The 21,893-nt window shown below is 40.9% G+C and overlaps 1 protein-coding gene across 1 annotated transcript in view; it reads left to right on the top strand.

Moving 5' to 3' along the window:
• Nucleotides 1-20,972, top strand: part of LOC126475132 (tetraspanin-33-like) — a 59,566-nt gene extending 38,594 nt beyond the window's left edge. Inside the window, exons 6-7 of the mRNA XM_050102726.1 lie at nt 17,037-17,153; nt 18,643-20,972. Of these exons, the coding sequence (XP_049958683.1) occupies nt 17,037-17,153; nt 18,643-18,714 (189 nt within the window). The 3' untranslated portion in view covers nt 18,715-20,972. The remainder of the gene's footprint in view (nt 1-17,036; nt 17,154-18,642) is intronic.
• The last annotated feature ends 921 nt before the right edge of the window (nt 20,973-21,893 follow it).

Genomic DNA, 21,893 nt, shown 5'->3' with positions numbered 1-21,893 from the left:
GTCAAAGAGTACTCTTCTCTCCACACAGCCATACCAAGCTATTACTCTCCCTTGCCCATCCCTCTCCAGATTACTATTCACGTGACAGTCTCATCCTGGTTGGAGCTGCCAGCAGTGGCAGCCGAATGTGCATTAGGTGTGTTTCTGTGAATGTGAGTACGTTCCCTTTGCTGAGGAAGGCTTTAGCTGATACCTGCATGTGTAACAACAGTCTTTCTGTTATGCCTGTCTGCAACTCAGCAGGTCCTCTTTAAGATGAGTAGCAATCTGTCCTATTCCTTACATTGTTGGTATTCCAACATGGAATTTCCATTGTTTGATTTTGCCTAACAGCTTTTCTTCCATCCCACAACCTTGTGTTATTTTCCTTTGTTACTATGTGTAAAGCACCACTCTTCTCATTGTGTGTTCTTTCTCTTCCTTCATGTATATTTTCATCACCTTACAAACTGCACATGTGCTGACTTCAGAGCCACACTGTGTCAATGATCTCGTCCAAACACCACAAATAGCTATGTGACTACTCAGATTGTTGGCGCAGCATCTCATGCCCCTAATTCCTCCCACCGATAATTATAATTATTCATATTGATCATACTACCACCTCCTTCATCCTCGTGTATTTTCACATTTTATTTTCCTCACATACCTGTACCACATGAACTCCCACATCTATATAAATCCACTATCCCCACTCCATTTTCTTCCTTGTTCTCTACTGGTCACTGTTGATGCCACTTCCCTATATGCTAACATCCCTCGTGCCCATGGTCTTTGTGCAATTGAACACTACCTCTCCCAATGTCCTTCAGACTCCAAACACACTACCTCATTTCTCATTCACCTAACTAACTTTATCCTAACTTATAACTACTTCTCCTTTGAAAGGAAACTATACAAACAAATCCATGGCACAGCAATGGGCACTCGCATGTCACCCCCCTATGCCAGCCTGTTTGTGGGCCATCAAGAGGAACCCTTCCTAGTCTCCCAGACTGCTAAACCCCTGACCTGGTTCAGGTTCATTGATGGTATCTTCATGATCTGGACTTCAGGATAAGAGACCCTATCCTCATTCCTTCACAACGACAACAACAACAACAACAACACCTTTTCTCCCATCCACTTCACCTGGTCCTCCTCAACCCAGCATGCCACTTTCCTAGATTGTGATCTCCTACTCTCTGGTGACTGCATCCACAACTCTGTCCACATTAAACCCACCAACTACCAGTAGAACCTACATTTTGACAGCGGCCATACATTCCACATCAAAATGTCACTCCTTCCTGACAGCCTTGCTACCCAGGGATGGTGTATCTACAGTGACAAGAATTCCCTTTCCCACTATATAGAAGCTCTAACCATGTCCTTCACAGACAGGTACTACTCATCAGACTTAGTCCACATTCCCCCCCCCCCCCCCTCCCCAATCCTCCCACCAGCCCCCATGAGCCAGCTACAGAAGTGTGACTCCTTTGTCACCCAGTACCATCTTGGATTGGAATGACTGAACCACATCCTTTGTCAGGGCTTTGATTATCTGTCATCATGCCCTGAAGTGAGGAACATCCTACCCAAGATCCTTCCCATCACTCCTAAAGTAGCGTTCCACCACACACCCAACCTCCACAACGTCCTAGTCCATTCCTGTGCCGCTCCCAATCCCAACCCCTTCCCACAGGGATGAACAACCTAGGTGCAAGACCTGTCCAATCCACCCACCCAGCACTTCCTATTCCAGTCCTGTCACAGGCTTGTCGTACCCCATCAAAGGCCTGGCCACCTGTGAAAGGAGCTATGTTGTTTACCATCTCTACTGCAACCATTGCACAGCTTTTTAGATTGGTATGACTACCAAACAGCTTCCCACCAGAATGAACTGCTGCTGTCAAACTGTGGGCAGAAACAAAGTTGACCACGCTGTTGCACATCAAGCCGCAGAACATAACATGCTGGATTTTAGTGGCTGCTTCACAATCCATGTGACGTGGATCCTACCCTCAACTCCTGGTCTTCCTGAACTGCACAGATGATAGTTACCCTTACAGTACATTCTCCACTTCCAAAATTATACCAGACTCAACCTACAGTAACCTACTGCCTCCACACCTTCCACCCAACAATTTCTGCCCCCTTGCCCCATCACCGTCTTCCCTCTCACATTCCCACATCCTTGTTGTGTGCCGCTCTCTGCCAATGTACCTGTACACCATTTCTCCTTTTCTGCTCCCCCGCCTTTTCTGCTCCCCATTCTTTTATTTGCCCCCATCCTCCACTCCCCACCTTCCGACGCTAGGCCTGCAGTCTATAGTCCCTTTCCTTATATTGTTATTTTGTCTAGTATTTTGCACTTACTCATTGTCTCTGTTTAAGTCAGTATCTTGTGCAGCATTCTTCAGGGAATCTGCATAAGCGAAATTTTTCCATATAGGTCATTTTTTTGTTGTGTCCTAAAAGAATTAAGATATTTGGAACATTCAAGTGATGTAAAATAACTTCATGGAGAAAGTTACTTTTGTTACAAGGAGAAAGTAATAATAAAAAACTAAATCTTTTCATACATTTCAATTTTATTTATTTATTATTTCATTTTGCCAATGGTCTTGCCACAGTGGTAAGACGGATTCCCGTCAGAGCACCAAAGTTAAGCGTTGTCCGGCTGGGCTAACTTTGTGATGGGTGACCATCCGGTCTGCCGAGCGCTGTTGGCATGCGGGATGCACTCAGCCCTTGTGAGGCAAACTGAGGAACTACTTGATTAAGAAGTAGCAGCTCTGGTCTCATAAACTGACATGGCCGGGAGAGTGGTGTGCTGACCCCATGCCCCTCTATATTTGCATCCAATGATGCCCATGGGTTGAGGATGATAGAGCGGCCAGTCAGCCATTGGGCTTTGCAAGGCCTGTTCAGACGGAATTTAGTTAGTTGTTACTTCATTTAATCTGACCAGGCTAATGCCTTCAGGTCCTATTACATAGGACCTGGAAAATTGTCTAACTCTGTAAACCTAATCAATAATACAGTGAATTGGTAGTGTGTGTTAGCAAATTTTACTGCCTGTAAGATAGTACTGACAGGGAGAGATCCTCAACGGTGTGATAGACTTTTTGAAACACTCTGTATGGTGATGTAAATTAAGATCCCAAGTATGACATATTGCAGCTATTTATCCTGGCAGGCCCTCATTTGCAAGTAATTGACTTTTTTGTGGTGCTCAATAACATTAAAAAGTTGTTTCATAATCTGTGTAATGGGATAGAATAACAGCTTCATGTGCAGAAGGTTGGGGGTTCAGATCTCCTCAGGTTTCTTTCCCTTTTATCGAAATGACTTTGATCATCATTTTCATTCAGTTAGTTGATTTAAATGTAATTTTTTAATTCCATTCCTTTGTCACATAATTTTAATCATAGTATCACTTCTTTGATCGGTCCCATTTTTCTGCCTATCATTCTTTCTCTTTGAACCTTTGTTCATGTGTTTTTAATTACAGTGTTATGTATTTATTTCGATTTATTTATTTGTTTATCCATCTGCATTATTGCTTTCATTATATGTATTTCTCATTTTGCTTGAATTTCATTTTACTTATGAACCCATCTTTCATTGAAGTTTTCATTTGCATTGTTTTGTCCACAATGTAATAAGCATTGAGGTATGTTTTAAATGCTCACTGCGCAAAAAAATTGCACATCTGGTAACAAAAATACATTTTTCATGCCATATCACAAATATAAATAATTTCTTCTCTTGTTTTTTAACTGATAGAATGGAATTTTCAAATAATTGAATATTATGATAAATAAATGTAATTAAATTCATATTCACAAAAATTCTGTTTGAAATAAGAATGATATAACAGGGTGTATACGACCCGGGAGAACCGGGAAAAACCCAGGAATTTTTTAGAATTCCGGGAACTTTCCCTTGTTTTAGTTACCAGTTAAATTTTTGTGATTTTGACTGGTAAGAACCAATACTCTAACGAAGAATATTAATGTATCCCACTTCTGCAGAATAATGCTGCAGCAAAAAAACATGAACGAGAGAAAAAATAATGAAAATAAAACATAAATTGCAAAGGAAATGTCATATACAACAACAAAACACAGTGCTCATACAAGCATCTGCCAACCAAAGTATGTCAAAGGCTTTAGGAAGAATATGCAGTGCTTCCTAACAACAAATTGCCTCCGATGAGCGTGACATGACAGCTGTTTACATTTGATTCATTTGAGCAGTTGCGGGTGGGCTCTTGCGCATGTGCAGTTGAGTCGCCTATGAGTAGTACCTTTTCCCGCTTCTGGCTACAGATGTGTGGCTGGGCGCCACTATCTAAATTGCTCCGGTTCGGAAATATTGTAGATCCGGGTATGATACACAGAGCAGTCTGAGTTGTAGTGGGGAGGTGGGTAGTCTCCACGTGACCTGTGTTTACGTTTAGTGATTTTGCTGTTTCCTTTTCGGTTATTGCTCTCACATTAAATGAAAACAAAACGGATTTATGTGGCCGCTCTCCCTGCCCCCCCCCCCTCCCGCTCTCCCTGCCCCCCCCCGCTCTCCCTGCCCCCCCCCGCTCTCCCTGCCCCCCCCCCACTCTCCCTGCCCCCCCCGCTCTCCCTGCCCCCCCCCGCTCTCCCTGCCCCCCCCCCGCTCTCCCTGCCCCCCCGCTCTCCCTGCCCCCCCCGCTCTCCCTGCCCCCCCCGCTCTCCCTGCCCCCCCCCGCTCTCCCTGCCCCCCCCCCGCTCTCCCTGCCCCCACCCCCCGCTCTCCCTGCCCCCCCCCCCCCCCCCCGCTCTCCGTAAGGCAGGGTAATCGTTTATCAAATGGAATTTTCAGCCAGCGTAGTTTAACTGAACACTCCACCAACAAAATATTTATCTTCACTTTCCACAGTAATCATAGTAATCAGAAACTGCAAATAACTGAAGTATTTCATAATTAAAATCACAAAACAATGGTTCAAATGGCTCTGAGCACTATGGGACTTAACTTCTGAGGTCATCAGTCCCCTAGAACTTAGAACTACTTAAACCTAACTAACCTAAGGACATCACACACATCCATGCCCGAGGCAGGATTCGAACCTGCGACCATAGCGGTCGCGTGGTTCCGGACTGTAGCGCCTAGAATCGCTCGGCCACTCCGGCCGGCAATTAAAATCAAAGTATACAGTCTTTCTAACAGACAACCACTCATTATGATGTACAGCATACAGACTGACATGTTTGAAGTATTCATTTATGGCAATTAAAAAAGAAGTTAAGCATGTACTCTAAACAAAATGGCAATATATTCTACCAGCAGCTGGCTGTCGACTAACACCGTTCCTCTGACCAGTGTGGAGGTTGCCTCCACAAAGTATTTGTGACAGAGTTGCCCCGGTCCCCGTATGTGAGAACATGAAACAAACAATACACATTTTGTAGTAATCTCATGAAATCAGAATTTATAAAAACTCTTTAATGAGATATAGATATTGTACTGTAAAGATTTTGTTTTCTCTCTGATCACTTTCAGTAATAGTATTTGTACTTTTCAATGTTGGATTACATATGTCTTATCCATTCAGAAAGTACCTATCTGCCACAATTTTGAGTTAATATTACAGAATCAGAGCTGGAGATATTATTAACTTCCATTTTCCATAATATTCACAATAGCTTTATTTCCCATTACTTCATATCAGCAGTTATCATTTTAAATACACTACACACAAGAATTAGAGGGTCACTTTTTTAAACTGTGTCATTTCTCCCCATTGTTACACACATTTGGCTCAATGGTGTCCACAACCTACTTCTGCAATGGTGCAAAAGCATGGCGTGCTGCAATATCACCCGTGGGCTCAGTGTTGCTTCAAACGACTGTGTCGACACTTAAAAAAAAGTCAGAACTCAGAAGTTCATGTAAGGTGGGTTAGTGATGTCATATTGATCCCAAATTTCACCACAGTTGTGCTCAGTGCTATTGTAGATGTGTCGGAAATAATGTTAAGGTCATCATACACACACCCTTATCAATATATCACCCCCTTCTCTTGACACTTCTGTGATGGTCAAAATTGCGGGACTCACATTGAAATCGCAGTTTTCTTATGGCAGCTGAGGAAAACATTTCAGGCACACTGCTGCTCACAATTGACATGAAAAGGCCTCTTGAGGAAGCATGTAGAGCACCAGGGAAACCATCCCATTGTTCAGGCATTCATTCACACACAATTAACACTCAGAAACGACAGTTTGCTGTGACATGCAACAGTACAATGTTCTTGACAGTCTTTGATACTGCTGACACTGACCAGGTGATTCAACCCTGCACTAATGACATCGTGGGACTGCAACCACACTGAATGTGATGGGACCTGACCTCTTTGGAGGATAGTGCAGCTGCAATTTTTGCACTGGTGTACAGGTTGGAGCAGTTAGGGACTGTTCAAATCCATTCAATGAAAACTGAACATGATCCAAAGCAGTAAAGTGTATTTATGCCTTTTTAACCCTCCTGTTTTGCAGCCATCTGTGACATGATCACCCTGTGGGGAGGGGGGTCACGCTTGAATAAAATGGCAAAGATTCCCTTAAAGACCCCCTCCCCTCAGTTTGTGAGCACCTTCTGTACCACCTGAGCCTTTCTTAAGCAGGCAACCCTTTAAACATTCTTCACATTCCACATGCTTACAACCAGGTTCTAGAGCAGCAGTGCAGTGCTACTCTTCTGTAGGTTGTCAAAGGGGTTGCCTGCTCACAGGCACTTAAGAATCGGGCAAGTGTTCTCTCTGTACAGGTACATTTTTAAAGTTCTCAACAAAGTGTGCATGCAAATGGCACAGTGGGGTTGCCGAACTCGGGGTTTTACAGGGACACTTTGCTGTTTTGTTAATGCATCTGTCAGGGTCACCCCCACCAGTGATATCGCAACAGGAGGGACAAAATAAGAAGGCTGGAAAAGCATACACACTCTTTGCTGCTTCACATCCCATTAAAATTTCATCATATAGTTTTGAATGGTCACTTGTGGTTCCGCCTTGTATACCAGAATGAAAATTGCAGTTGCACTATGCTCCAAAGGGGTCAGATCATGTTCAGTGGGGTTTCAGGCCATGATGTCTTTAGAGGAGGTTTGAATCATGTGGATGGTGAGCATTGACAAGATTGTCAATAATGTTATGTTGCACATCACACTGCAAACTGTCATTTAGATCACGAAATGTGTGTAAATGAATGCCCTAAGGGAATGGGTGGGTCCATAGACACCCTTTATGCCACATCCTAAATCCTTTTGATGTTAATTTTGAGTTGTTGTTGTTGTTGTTGTTCTTGTTGTTGTCTTCAGTCCTGAGACTGGTTTGATGCAGCTCTCCATGCTACTCTATCCTGTGCAAGCTTCTTCATCTCCCAGTACTTACTGCAACCTACATCCTTCTGAATCTGCTTAGTGTATTCATCTCTTGGTCTCCCTCTAAGATTTTTACCCTCCACGCTGCTCTCCAGTACTAAATTGGTGGTCCCTTGATGCCTCAGAACATGTCCTACCAACCGGTCCCTTCTTCGTGTCAAGTTGTGTCATAAACTCCTCGTCTCCCCAGTTCTATTGAATACCTCCTCGTATGTCAGAAATGTTTTCCTCAGCCACCCATAAGAAAACTGTGCGATTTCAGTGTTGTGTATTGTGGTTCTGACCTCAGAGGCATCAAGGGTATGGTTGAGATATGGGTAACAAGGGCGTGACAACCTTCCTATTGTGTGGCATGTCCAAAGTGACATTGGGCAGAATTGTGGTAAGATTTGGCACCAATGTGACATCTTTAGCCCCATACACTTACATGAAATTCTGTGAACGATCTTTCCTCACATGTTCAGATTCCTTGCTGTTTGAAGTATCACCAAGCCTGAGGTTCACGTCACAGGGCACCTTGCTTTAACACTAAATTAGAAGAAAGTTGTAGGCACCTTTGAGCCAAATTTCACAGTTTTAGATCTCAGTGGGGGAAAATGAAGATTTGAAAAATGACTCTTTAATTCTATTTTGCCATGTATTTAGATTCCACAAGGAAAACAAAGGTTCTGAATTCTGTCTACTTTCAGAAATCTGAACACTAAATACGTCAACCATCACACAGCTTCATGCAGATCTGTTATTAACACAGAATTCAATGTATACCACGTACTTAAAACTTAGTCAGTGCGTTATACATATGTTGACCCGAGTGTGTCATGAACGAGAACTAAATATAGTTCATTATATAGAGGGTTTCATTTATTTTTTACGTTGTTAAAGTAATGAACAAAGAAACAGAGTGCTGCCTCTGGTGTATTCTTGCAATACATAGTCATCGACCTGGTGAAAATTTCATCCAGCAACAAAAAATTACCTTATGCAGCACGAAGAACTGCTTTTTGCACCCACTACATTGCTGCATTGCTCACACAGTGTGCATATATATAAAAAACGTATTTAGTGTTTAGATTTTAAGTTATTACTACTATAAATTCATTAGCAAACACAAAATAAATTAAAAAATTATCTTACCAGATATCGTAGAGAGTAGAACTACTGACAGACACATCAGTATACAGTGTATGTTTACACACTGTTAACATTTGCATGAATATCCCATTTCATGTGCAAACAGTTGTTTATTTTGCCATTTTCTTTTACCTTGTTTCATACATGCAATGTCGTTTTGTAGTTCACACTTTCTACTAACTGACAGTAAATAATTTGTGTGTGTTTTTAGTTATTTTAAGCACATACATGTGAATGTAATTTGAGGGATGCTAATAGTAGTGACCACTTCCAGTTCACATGAATTGGTCCTTAGGATTTACCACTGTAATATGTTTGATTCTTCGGGTGCCATCACATTGATGAAAGTTCATGTACACAATGTACCCTAAAGTTTTGGCATCAGAATTGCACAAATGGTAGACGATACTAATCTGAGAACTTCGTGAGAGGAAACTAATGGTCAGAAATGGTTAATAAACTTTTTTAATTGTTGTTCTACTGATAGCAATGCTTTGGTTTCATAACAGATGTTCAAAGCAACAACTGCCAATCTCTGTGTTTACAGCATGTCATCCATTGACAGGATCGAACTCTGGGTTCAAAATCATTTGGCTCCATTGCTTACATACATTGTTTATGGTATGGATGCAGTTGCTGCTCCATGTAGTGAGAAGACATTATTAATATGGTATAATCTTATAATGTAGCCAGCAGTACACATCTAAGGTGACTTACTTGATCTTCGTCAGTGAGGAAGGTACGCCCACAAAGATTGTACCCCAAATACGTCAGAATATAGTTTATAATAGAGGGAAACATTCCACATGGGAAAAATATATCTAAAAACAAAGATGATGTAACTTACCAAATGAAAGCGTTGATATGTTGATAGACACACAAACAAACACAAACACCACACAAAATTCAAGCTTTCGCAACCCACAGTTGCTTATCAGGAAAGAGGGAAGGAGAGGGAAAGACGAAAGGATGTGGGTTTTAAGGTAGAGGGTAAGGAGTCATTCCAATCCCGGGAGCGGAAAGACTTACCTTGGGGGGGAAAAAGGGACAGGTATACACGCGCACGCGCGCACACACACACACACACACACACACACACACACACACACACACACAGGTGATCGACGTGAAAGGAAGTGCTCCATCGCAGCGAGGTCCTGTACGTGTGGAATATTTGTGTATAAGGAAGTGCCATCAATGGTTACAAGAATGGTTTCCGAGGGTAACAGACTGGGTAAGGATTCCAGGCGTTTGAGAAAGTGGTTGGTGTCTTTGATGAAGGATGGGAGACTGCATGTAATGGGTTGAAGGTGTTGATCTACGTAGGCCGAGATACGTTCTGTGGGGGCTTGGTAACCAGCTACAATGGGGCGGCCGGGATGATTGGGTTTGTGAATTTTAGGAAGTAGGTAGAAGGTAGAGGTGCGGGGTGTCGGTTGGGTCAGGAGGTTGATGGAGCCAGGTGAAAGGTTTTGTAGGGGGCCTAAGGTTCTGAGGATTACCTTGGCAAAATTTGTATGTAGTGTTGTCTGAAAGCTGAAGCAGTCCCTCAGCCACATTCTCCCGACGATCAAGTACCACGGTCGTGGAACCCTTGTCCGCCAGAAGAATGACGATGGATCGGTCAGCCTTCAGATCACGGATAGCCTGGGCTTCAGCAGTGGTGGTGTTGGGAGTGGGATTAAGGTTTTTCAAGAAGGATTGAGAGGCAAGGCTGGATGTGAGAAGTTCCTGGAAGCCTTGGAGAGGGTGATTTTGAGGAAGAGGAGGTGGGTCCTGCTGTGACGGAGGACGGAACTGTTCCAGGCACGGTTCAATTTGGTTTGTGTTTTAGGGAGTTGGATCGTTAGGAGTAGAATTAGGATTATTTTTCTTCGTGGCAAAGTGATATTTCCAGCAGAGAGTACGAGTGTAGGACAGTAAATCTTTGACGAGGGCTGTTTGGTTGAATCTGGGAGTAGGGCTGAAGGTGAGGCCTTTGGATAGGACAGAGGTTTCGGATTGGGAGAGAGGTTTGGAGGAAAGGTTAACTACTGAATTAGGGTGTTGTGGTTCCAGATTGTATTGATTAGAATTTTGAGGTTTTGGGGGTCAGTGGAGCTGGAAGTGGGAGATTGAGTAGATGGGAGAGACTGGGTCTGTGTGCAGTGAGAGGAGGTTGAGGTTTGCTGGAAAGGTTGTGGAGGGTTGAGTGAGTTGCCTTTCCAGAGGTGGGAAACCAGGAGATTGGATAGTTTTTTGAGGTGGAGGGTGGCATGCTGTTCTAATTTGCGGTTGGCCTGTAGGAGGATGCCCTGAACAGCCAGTGTGGATGTGGGAGAGGAAAGATTGAGGACTTTTATTAAGGATTGGAGTTGACGGGTGTGTTCATTGGCTGAGTTGATGTGTAGGTGAAGGATTTGGTGGGTGAGGGCTGTGGATTGTTCAGTTTGGAATTGGTATAGGGACTGATGGAAAGAAGGGTTACAGCCAGAGATGGGAATTTTAAGTGTGAGGCCTTTGGGGGTAATGCCAAATGTCAGACAAGCCTGAGTAAATAAAATATGGGAGCGTAATCTGGCTAGGGCGAAGGCATGTTTGCGCAGGGAATGTAAATAAAACTTAGTGGGGTCGTTGTGGGGATGTTGTGAGGGTGACATGGTATTAGAAGGTGGAAAATGTAACATGAGGCTGAAATGAAAATAAAAATATATGGGGAGAGATAAAGGTGAACTAGAAAGCAACTGGAGATCTGGTGTGAAAAAAGTCGAAAAAGTGTTGGTAAAAGCTGAGCTATGTTGATCCTGTGGTGAAATTGGGTTGGTGAACAACGATGTGCACAAAGGTCAGGTGGTTGTGTTGCCGCCAAAACTCGTTAAAGGGCGGAGAAATTTGGGAAAATTTCGAAAAAACTGCGTGTAAATGTATTAAAAGGAGTGGTTTTGTGGTGGCAGATTATGAAAATGAAAATGAGGCTAACAATTGTATGACAAAGAAATAATGATGTTAACACCTGTGGGAAGCCGCTAAAAATGATCAGTGATGTGGGAAAAATGGAAATAAAGCGAAAGTTTTTAGAACTAGCCGAAATGGTTGTTTAATAGGTGAAAGGAACTGTTTGTGAACTGGGAACGGTGGATTTTATAGCAGCGGTAGTGTTGAAAGCGTAAAAAAATTTTTTTGGTTATGGTTGGAAGTGAGTTACGTATTATTGAGTATATATAGGCAGGATAAAATTGTATGGTGGATTACGGTAAAAAGGAGAAGGTGAATACAAAGTGAAACTACTTGCACAAACAGAAAGAGAAAGTAAGATGACAGAAAAGATTTAGAAATGCAACAGTGACAATAAGAAACGTAATTGTTGGGTTCAAATTAACCCTTAACTACTATCGACCGTCTCTCAGACCACTACTAATTTTTGTGTTGAGATATTTCTCACACCCCTGCAAAGCCAAATGGACTCTTCCATGTACCTTCCTATTGGCTGTCAAGCTACACGTGCCAGTATTCTTGCATTGGTACTGCTCTTTGTTTCATAATTATTAGCCTTGAGAGGTCCCACAGGCGTACCATAGTCTTTGCGTGCCGCGTTTTTATTGCATACCACTGTTTCTCCACGGCGGGGAAAGCTGGGCCTTCTGTGCAAAGTGTGTTATGTGAGACAGATGTCTTCACTTGCAAGATGAGCCTCAGACACCGAAAGAAGAATTTCAAAATCGAAAAAGTGCACCTTTTGCCCTCCTCACCTGAAGAGGAAAACAAGGTACCCATGTCAAAACAAGGTATCCATGTCAACAACGTGGTGTTCCTATTTGTGTGGAGTGTTCCAGGAAGGTCTGCGTGAAGTGTTTGCAGGTGGAAATTGACCAAGTATGATTCAGTGGCACATGAGAACAAGTGTTTAGTTTGTACTTGTAATTTTAGAAGTAAAATGGTGGCAAAGTTTCTCCATTCATAGACTTATGGACTGAAATATTCGCTGTACATTGCAAAGTGAGTTGTAAACTGAAAGCTGACTTCGCACACAATTTATCGTAAGTCATATCGGATTTTTCCACCTAGTTACATTGCCAGTTTGTAATATAATCCCTCTCATGAAAATCTATGTGTGAGTAGAGAGCTAACTATTTGCTGTTATTTTCATAACTCATAAAATAAAAATATACTCCAGATTTCGCTTTGTTTTAATTGTCGAAGTGTTTAAAATACCGCAGTGTTTTTAAAAAAAAATCAAATTTCTACAAAAGCCACCTCTAAGAAGCGTAATGAATGACTGGAAGACAAGAAACTATATATATTCAGCAAAATTCTGGTTTGATATATAAAACAGAAAAATGCAGTCTGAGAGACCCCTCCATAGTAATTGTGTTCCTGTGAATGACCATAGTAGTTAAGGATTAATGATATAAATATAATAGAGGGAAACATTCCATGTGGGAAAAATATATCTAAAAACAAAGATGATGTAACTTACCAAATGAAAGTGTTGGTATGTTGATAGACACACGCACAAAATTCAAGCTTTCGCAAGCCACGGTTGCTTCATCAGGAAAGAGGGAAGGAGAGGGAAAGACGAAAGGATGTGGGTTTTAAGGGAGAGGGTAAGGAGTCATTCCAATCCCGTGAGCGGAAAGACTTACCTTGGGGGGAAAAAGGGACAGGTATACACTCGCTCGCACACGCACGCGCGCCCTCACACACACACACACACACACACACACACACACACACACACACACACACACACAACAGACACAAGCAGACGTGTGTAAAGGCAAAGAGTTTGGGTAGAGATGTCAGTCGGGACGGAAGTACAGAGGCAAAGATGTTATTGAATGACAGGTGAGGTATGAGCGGGGGCAACTTGAAATTAGTGGGGGTTGAGGCCTGGTGGGTAACGGGAAGAGAGGATATATTGAAGGGGGCGCGCGCGCGCCAAGAGTCCTGTAGTCTCAGCTATACTCCATGTCTTCCAAGCCAAGATATTAGCATCAGGGAAGGCTTCAAGGCCACCATAATCTGCTTGGTTGCCCCATACAACAGCAAGTGTCAGCCACGTACTACCTCCAACCACAGCCTGAACATAACAAGTGAAGTTCAGATGCAGTCCACAAAAAACATTTGGGCTTCCAATCAATTTCTGTTTATTGAACTGCCCAGCCAAGTCAATATCTATGGCCTTCAAACTGCGATACACAGGTACTCTGCGCCGCCAGCGACATCGCCATGCACGTTGCAGAGGCATTGCTGTGGCGCGAGTGTATACCTGTCCCTTTTTCTCCCCGAGTTAAGTCTTTCCGCTCCCGGGATTGGAATGACTCCTTACCCTCTCCCGTAAAACCCACATCCTTTCATCTTTCCCTCTCCTTCCCTCTTTCCGGATGAAGCAACTGTGGGTTGCGAAAGCTTGAATTTTGTGTGTGTGTTTGTGTTTGTTTTTGTGGCTATCAATATACCAATGCTTTCGTTTGGTAAGTTACATCATCTTTGTTTTTAGATATAGAATATAGTTTATTTTTGAGAAGTTCTTGTATGCTTTTGTGTCCTGAAAGTGGGTGTAAATCTGTTATATACCAGTTAAATTCTGTTATTTCTCTAACCGATTCTGAAACCAGTTACAACCGGAATAGTTGAATTTTTCATTACTAGGCTAAAACAAAGATTATGTTCCGCTGTATTCTGTACTATCTGTAAATTCAGATAGTCATAGTGTCTTTGTTCTTTAAAAACATTTAATTAGTGCACCACCTGTTTGTCTGTAAACATTGACCCTTCAGTTTTAAATATTCACTTATAAGAGATATGTGCCTATAACCTAATGAAATTTTCATGAATTTGCACCTTTTAGTTATAATTTGTGAGTTATGTTTTCACCAGACATCATCATTACTTCCATTCAGCTGAATAAAATAGTCTCTGGTACATAATATCTTGCTTCCATATAAAATGCAAATTGTATTTAAATCCCAACATTCACTTCAATTAACAGTTTAAAACAGTCCAACTCAACAAAAGTTCAGCCTCAGTTATCAATTGGGGTTGATTTCTTTCCACCAAACATATTAACAAAATCTATTTGTTCGCTGGTGTAAACTAAGGAACAAAGATTAATTTTATCTTTTCATGAGCGACAAATTGAATTTGGTGTTCAATAAAGTGTGTTCATAAAATGCCATTACTGTTTCCAATGTCATGTCTTCCAAAAATTCTGTTGACGGGATTTGCAAAATAAATCGAAACACTGTTATTGTCAAATTAATTTCAACAACTTCACAAATGTTTTATTTGTGCACAATGTGTATAGAGTCGAGTACAATAATGACAAGATCAGAATACAACCCTTGGTTTTTCTAGATGTCAAGACTGACTCGGAGTTTTTGTAATACAAATTATATGTTCATTTCTTTTTATGTTGTTACAAAAAATAGGCGTAGCAAGAACTTGACACTATTGACATCATCTTCGTCCTTCTGGCTGCCGACTTGATTGAAAATGTGTCCAGCACATTAACTGTTTTCTCGAATGTGAAGACTGCCCTCGCTGCCAATTTCTTGTTGTGCCGCTTACGAATCAGAATAGACTAACATCTTCTGTGGTCACATGTGAATACTCCAAAGTAAATAACAGAAGATTATAAGTAACGCTTTCGTTAAAATAGGAATTTGACTTACATTGTTGCTGCTGGAAAGACCAGTAATGATAAGATTGAATATTTCGTATCACTGATCGTACACTTCCTACTTTATTCTTTGGAGGGTACATTTCCAAGACAATTAGACACGTGTTTATTGATGAGATTTGTTGTATACGACCTAAAATCCTCTCCTTAAATTATATGTGCAAGCAATTCTTTGTTTAGAATTGTGGTCAGCTGTCTATGACCAGTTTCCTGTAAGTTTCTAGCCACAGTGATCATTTTTTTTTATAATGACACCTGTGTTTTTTGAAGCCTTCAGAGAAGGTAGAATATTCAGTCACCTTTCAGGTATGCATTGGGGAAAGTATTATTTCTGCTTCTGGTATTTCAGTTGAAAACCTTAGTCATCTTCAAGGTTGTCTGCTAGCAGAATTTAAACCACTTCACCCAATACTGTAGAATAAGCATGCATGCATCAGAGAAATTGGTAACAAAAGTATCACTCCTAGATAAAAATTTATGCTTGTAAAACTAAAATAAAACAAGTGCCGAGTCAGCAAATCCACGGTGCCTTAAAATTAATGTGATTTATTGTTAAAATTGATTTCCTGTGCTGGACTGCCAGACAGTGAAGACTCGGAACAATTATTTCTCTGAGAGTGCAGACATGAAACGAGTGTTCCACAATTTGTCCAGCTGAAAAGCCTTATCTTGGTTAAGCACATTGTCTGCTAATTGTTTTTCCATAGCTTCCTTGATCAGTGAATCTCAGTAGGATGAGGCTGTCACAAATACCTTGACCTTTCCATTGGCCTGGGGAATACAGTGTTCAGGACCCCGGCCTCATCCTGCTGGGATTTAGTTGTTAAGGCAGCTGTGTAAAAACAACTATCACACAGGCTACTCAACCGAGATTAGGATTTCCAGCTTGACAAATCATGGGAACCACACTGCTCTAAGAGGAATTATTGTTCAGAGTCTTCACTGTCTGGCATTCCAGCACAGCATCACTAGTAATAATAATAATTGAACATATGATTTGTAAGTGCTGTGGATTTGCTGACTTTGCACTTGCTGTTTTATGCTTAAACACACAAAGTTTAATCTGTGATTGACACTGACACACACACACACACACACACACACACACACACACACACACACACACACACATATTTACTGCACAGCATTGTACCAAGTGATTTACATTAGGCTAGCAACTCACCTGAAGATGAAATTTTCACTCTGCAGCGGAGTGTGCGCTGATATGAAACTTCCTAACAGATTAAAACTGTGTGCCAGACTGAGACTCGAACTTGGAACCTTTGCCTTTCGCAGGCAAGTGCTCTACTATCTGAGCTACCTAAGCACGACTCATGCCCTGTCCTCACAGCTTTACTTCTGCCAGTACCTCGTCTACTATCTTCCAAACTCCACAGAAGCTCTCGAGGTCGTGCTTGGGTAGCTCAGAAGGTAGAGCACTTGCCCGCGAAAGGCTAAGGTCCCGAGTTTGAGTCTTGGCCTGGCACACAGTTTTAATCTGCCAGGAAGTTTCATGCCTGAAGATAGCTGTAAGGTTATCAGCTGAAATACCAGAAGAAGAAATAATACTATCCAAGATGTATGTCCAAAACTGAATAAGTAGAATGCCTGTGTAAATACTTTGCTGTCTGGCTCTGTGAACTGCTACACTTCACATGTACATCTGCAAGGTCCAGCAGATAAATAAGTATCTTCACGAGAGGGGAGGAGGATGGGGGAGGGGGGGGGGGGAGAGGAGAGAGAGAGAGAGAGAGAGAGAGAGAGAGAGAGAGAGAGAGAGAGAGAGAGAGAGCAAAGGGTGTAAAATAATGTTTGTACTGTAATCTGGTTCACTCATTTACAGGTTGCAGAAGCTAGTAAGAAAGTGTGGACAAGTGGCTGCATAGAAATTGTGCGTTCCTGGGCAGAAAGAAATTTATACACCATCGCAGGCATTGCTTTGGGCATAGCTTTATCCCAGGTTGGTATTATGCTAATTAAGTGTTCTGAAACTGTTTGATTCAAGAACAGTATATTGTTAAAGACTACATGGAGTTTCTTAGTTGCCTTTCTTGCCCTGTCTTTCCCATTTTGACATTGAGAGCAGTCTACTACTACTACTACTACTACTACTACTATTACTATTACTATTACTGTTGTCTGTCCCTATTCAGTTCTGGAATGTACTCTTCATAAATGGCAATTTATCAAGTGTGGAAGTCATTTCCAGTTTCTTCTTCTGCTTTTATAATGCAAGTTAAAAGGGATAATGCAATATAGTATAAATCACTGAAGTACAAATGAATGAATTTAATACAATGAGTCTACATTGATAGTCTGTCATTTAAGTCCATTTGATGACGAGTGAAATCTCAGTTGTAAATACAGACAGCAAATCGAATATAATGTCTGAACAGATGAGGAGACACATTTTCTACCAGTTTTGAATCTGCAGAAACTACAAGTTGTATATAGGTAATAGTTCTATTTCTGTTAAACTTACATGTAAAACATAAGTGGCGAGTTGAAGTTTAACTGCACCAGACGACAGTCTGAAAATTGAAATATAAGTAGAGGGAGGTAGGCTTTGGTTTATTTTGGAATATGTTATACAATGAAAATAAAACTTTGCAAGCATACTAGCATTGATTTGATGCAGTGTATGTAAGTCTAATTCCAGGAAATGATGAAAACAAAAGGAAATAGAAATGCTTATGGCATTACTTTTGGTTGTAGCTTAAGCTTGATTATATGTTTAATAATAGAAACAATCATGATCCTTCAACTGAAGATTTGACATAGGCATGATTTTCAGCTTTGCCTTTTATTATAACCCTTCATGAATGTCTGCATGCTTAAAGGCACCATAAATTACAGGTAACAAAAAAGACTACATAGTTTGTACAAGTGCATCACTATCAAAAATGGCTTCCAAACAAGCAGGCAACATTGTTAGCAGATTATTTGTAACCACTTTGATGGTATCAAAGCCTGGGGCACGGTATGGTATTCCTGAGCTCATTGTGGGACATTGGATAAAAATGTTATCAAGATATTGGAGAATCTAATAAGCATGCATGAACTGGACTTTAATGTTTAACAACACCCATCGAGGATAATGAACTTGTCAACATGTCATGATAAAATCATTTTTTAAACCTGGTGCAGTTAAAAAGTACTGATACATTTCCCAGGTCATTGGATACAGATTGGCACCGGATTTGACTCTTTGGACTACTCAGAAAACATTCAGGCATCAAGCACCAGCTACATGACCCTTCCATTTAGCGCTTGCCAAATTTACTTGTCAATCTTGACTGGCAGAATGTGATATTTTCTGATGAATTGTTACTGTTGTTGGTACTATAATAAGTTTGGTTGCATAATTGATAGCATAGAATGACAGAGTAGAGATGTGATAGCCTGTGTGTGTGATATATACTTATTGTTTCAAATTTTTTCATATACAGCTGTTTGTTATATACCTGGCAAAAACATTGGAAGGACAAATAGAAATGCAGAAATCTCAGTGGAATACATGAAATATTGCCTACCGCCTCGGATGAAATATTCGGTAGGTATATCTCTGTTATAAAAAACCAAAAATCTATTTACAAGGACCATTTATGCCGGCCATAAAACTTTGCCTGTGTAACTGTGTGGACAATACTGGAAGAAGTTAATTACCGTAGCGTCTGCTGTGTGCTTCTTCTGAAAAGTGAAAAATAATAGTAAGCTTGTAAATATGATGATCCGTTTTGTGTATAGACTAAACTGTTTCAAGCTTGTAAAATTTAAAGTATTATGTTTGCATTGAAAAGCATTGTATTATTAATAAGCACATAGACCCATGGAAGAATCCTTGTTAACAAAGTTTGAAACAGTGACTTGACTGAATCCAGTCTAGCAAAACTTGAGATTTGCATGACTAAGATTAGTTGTTTACAAGATAGTGCACACAAAGAAAGGAAAGAAGAATGAAACGAGAGGATCACAAGAAATTTCCAATATTGAATTTTTTTAAGAGAAAGGGTGTGTGTTTGCTTGTGTTTATGGGACGGAAAGTCTTGTTATTTTACTATTAGAAATGCACAGAAGATAAAACGTCCTTGTGATTGACCCGTAGGGGAAAAGTATGAAATGGTGGAACTTCTTGATATCTCCTATAGCAAGACATACTGCCCTGTTAAACTCGTTAACTACATAATGTGCCTCTAACCCAGATTCTTTAGCATTTCAGAAATAGCCACCTAATGTTTCTGACAGCTGGGTAATTATTCAATATTTCATTGAGACTCAGACAGTTACTGTCTTATTGACTGAACATTTTTTTAAACTCTGTCTATACCATTTTGTTGAATGGCTTCACAAATGTAAGAACTTAAGTATACCATGAAATGTATTATATTTGCACATTTTGTATGTCAAGAAACTATCAGTCTTCCTGAAAAATGTTGTATCCTTGCAAATGGAAGACAAGATAGTCAGTATGAAAGTGAGGAAGTCAGTTTAAATTGTGTAATTTCGAAATTTTTTGCTTTAAGTGACAGTTGTTGTTTAGAATCTCAGTACATTTTACTTGTTTTATTCATGTGTGAAGAAAGAATCTGTATCCTGATAATGTTGAAGTTGCTGATTGTGAAGAACTGTTTTCGAGAACTATGCTCTTAAACAGTTACATAGTTTTTAGTCACTGACTTTAAGAATCATGTTCTGTAGAATCTCAACTATGTTGCAATTAATTTTTAAAATTAAATAGATCTATTTTTGAAAACTTGTATCTGCTGTGGATAAAATTTCATGTGTTTTGAAGCATTCCAGTATGTTTTTGCTTTACCACATATAAAAGAATACAAAAATTAAAAATACAAACTCTGAGCTCTGCAGCCACCTTTTGTAATATATTTTTAAACTTTTATCCAAAACATTCCTATTTATTGAATATTATAGAGTGTTAGTTATTGCAAGTCTTGAATTTTCTGTTGGAGACTTCAATTTAAATTATTACTAAAATGGTTTGTTTTGATAAGAACAACCAGCTTTACTAAAGGGTAATATTGTTTTCCTATTGCTGTTTAATTGTGGTAATGTACAAATATTGCTTGACTTGTTTTCATAATAGATGACTTTTTTCCCCTCAGTAGTTCATTTCAAAAGTTATCTGGCTGAATGACTCACTTTTAGTATCAGCATTCTCATCAAAAACCCTGAAAAATTTAATGTTTGTTTCAAATAAATTAGAAAAAAGTGATAGTTCCTTAAGTCCCCACATTGCAGAAATATTAATAATAGTACAGTATTACACTAAATGAAGTATCTACTTGTACTTTCTATTTGTCTGAAAGCAAATATCTTCTCCCTACCTGTCTTTCTCTGGTTTCTACTGTGAATTATTTCCAAATTTTTTTTAAAAAATTGAAATATTGTCCTTTTTTTGTTCTTCATTATAGGCTACCATGTCATCAATAAAACATTGTTAATTTCTTAATTTGAATATCGTCAAATAGTTTACTGCGGTGAAATGTGTAATACTTTGCCATTCTGATAAAGGCATGTGCATTTTCAAGTTGTCAAGGAACCAGCAATCTGGCTGGAGGCTTTTCACTGCAAATTTTCAAAAGCTTTTAAGATCCTTGGGAAATCACTGACTGTTGGCTTGTTACTATAAAGATGATACATATCACATGGTAAAAGCATTTGAAGTCAAAATTAACTGTCCCCGTTAAATGTTGTGTGTCATTTTTGTACATGACTGCAACAATATGTGTTAGTAAATAAATTCTGATTAATTTACAGAATATTTTACTAGTTTCACTCTTAACATTCCAGTAGATAGCTTCAAGTCTCAAAAGTATTAAAACTTTCACTGTTGAGTGTGTGAATATTCTGCTACAAAAAGTGCACAAATTCAAACATCATTAAGCAGTTACAGTAATTTCTGCACTACTCCAACTGCAGTATTAGTCTTCAAACAACATTTCAACTAACAATTGTTAGGGTAATAATCCTTCATGTGTCGATCTTATGTTTCACCGCTTGTTTCCATAACTAACAGATTTAAGTTTCTGAACACTTGAAATTGATCTTTTTGCTGTATTATCTGAAACACATTTTTAAGGGTCCATATTATCTGAAACACATTGGGTGATTTGTCTCTTGCAGTTCATTCTGGCTATGTCTCAGCTCAGTGCTGCAATAGAGAAGATACAGCCCGATATCTCTCTCTCTCTCTCTCTCTCTCTCTCTCTCTCTCTCTCTCTCTCTCTCTCTCTCCCTCTCCCTCTCCCTCTCTCTCTCCCGCCCCCCCTCTCTCTCTCCCGCCCCCCTCTCTCCCGCCCCCCTCTCTCTCCCGCCCCCCTCTCTCTCCCGCCCCACCCCCCTCTCTCTCCCGCCCCACCCCCCTCTCTCTCCCGCCCCACCCCCCTCTCTCTCCCGCCCCACCCCCCTCTCTCTCCCGCCCCACCCCCCTCTCTCTCCCGCCCCACCCCCCTCTCTCTCCCGCCCCACCCCCCTCTCTCTCCCGCCCCACCCCCCTCTCTCTCCCGCCCCACCCCCCTCTCTCTCTCCCGCCCCACCCCCCTCTCTCTCTCCCGCCCCACCCCCCTCTCTCTCTCCCGCCCCACCCCCCTCTCTCTCTCCCGCCCCACCCCCCTCTCTCTCTCCCGCCCCACCCCCCTCTCTCTCTCCCGCCCCACCCCCCTCTCTCTCTCCCGCCCCACCC

Source organism: Schistocerca serialis, chromosome 4 (assembly GCF_023864345.2).
Source record: "Schistocerca serialis cubense isolate TAMUIC-IGC-003099 chromosome 4, iqSchSeri2.2, whole genome shotgun sequence".
Classification (NCBI taxonomy): Eukaryota; Metazoa; Arthropoda; class Insecta; order Orthoptera; family Acrididae; genus Schistocerca; species Schistocerca serialis.
The sequence above is the reverse complement of the archived record's forward strand: the minus strand, read 5'-3'. Positions and strand labels throughout refer to the sequence as shown.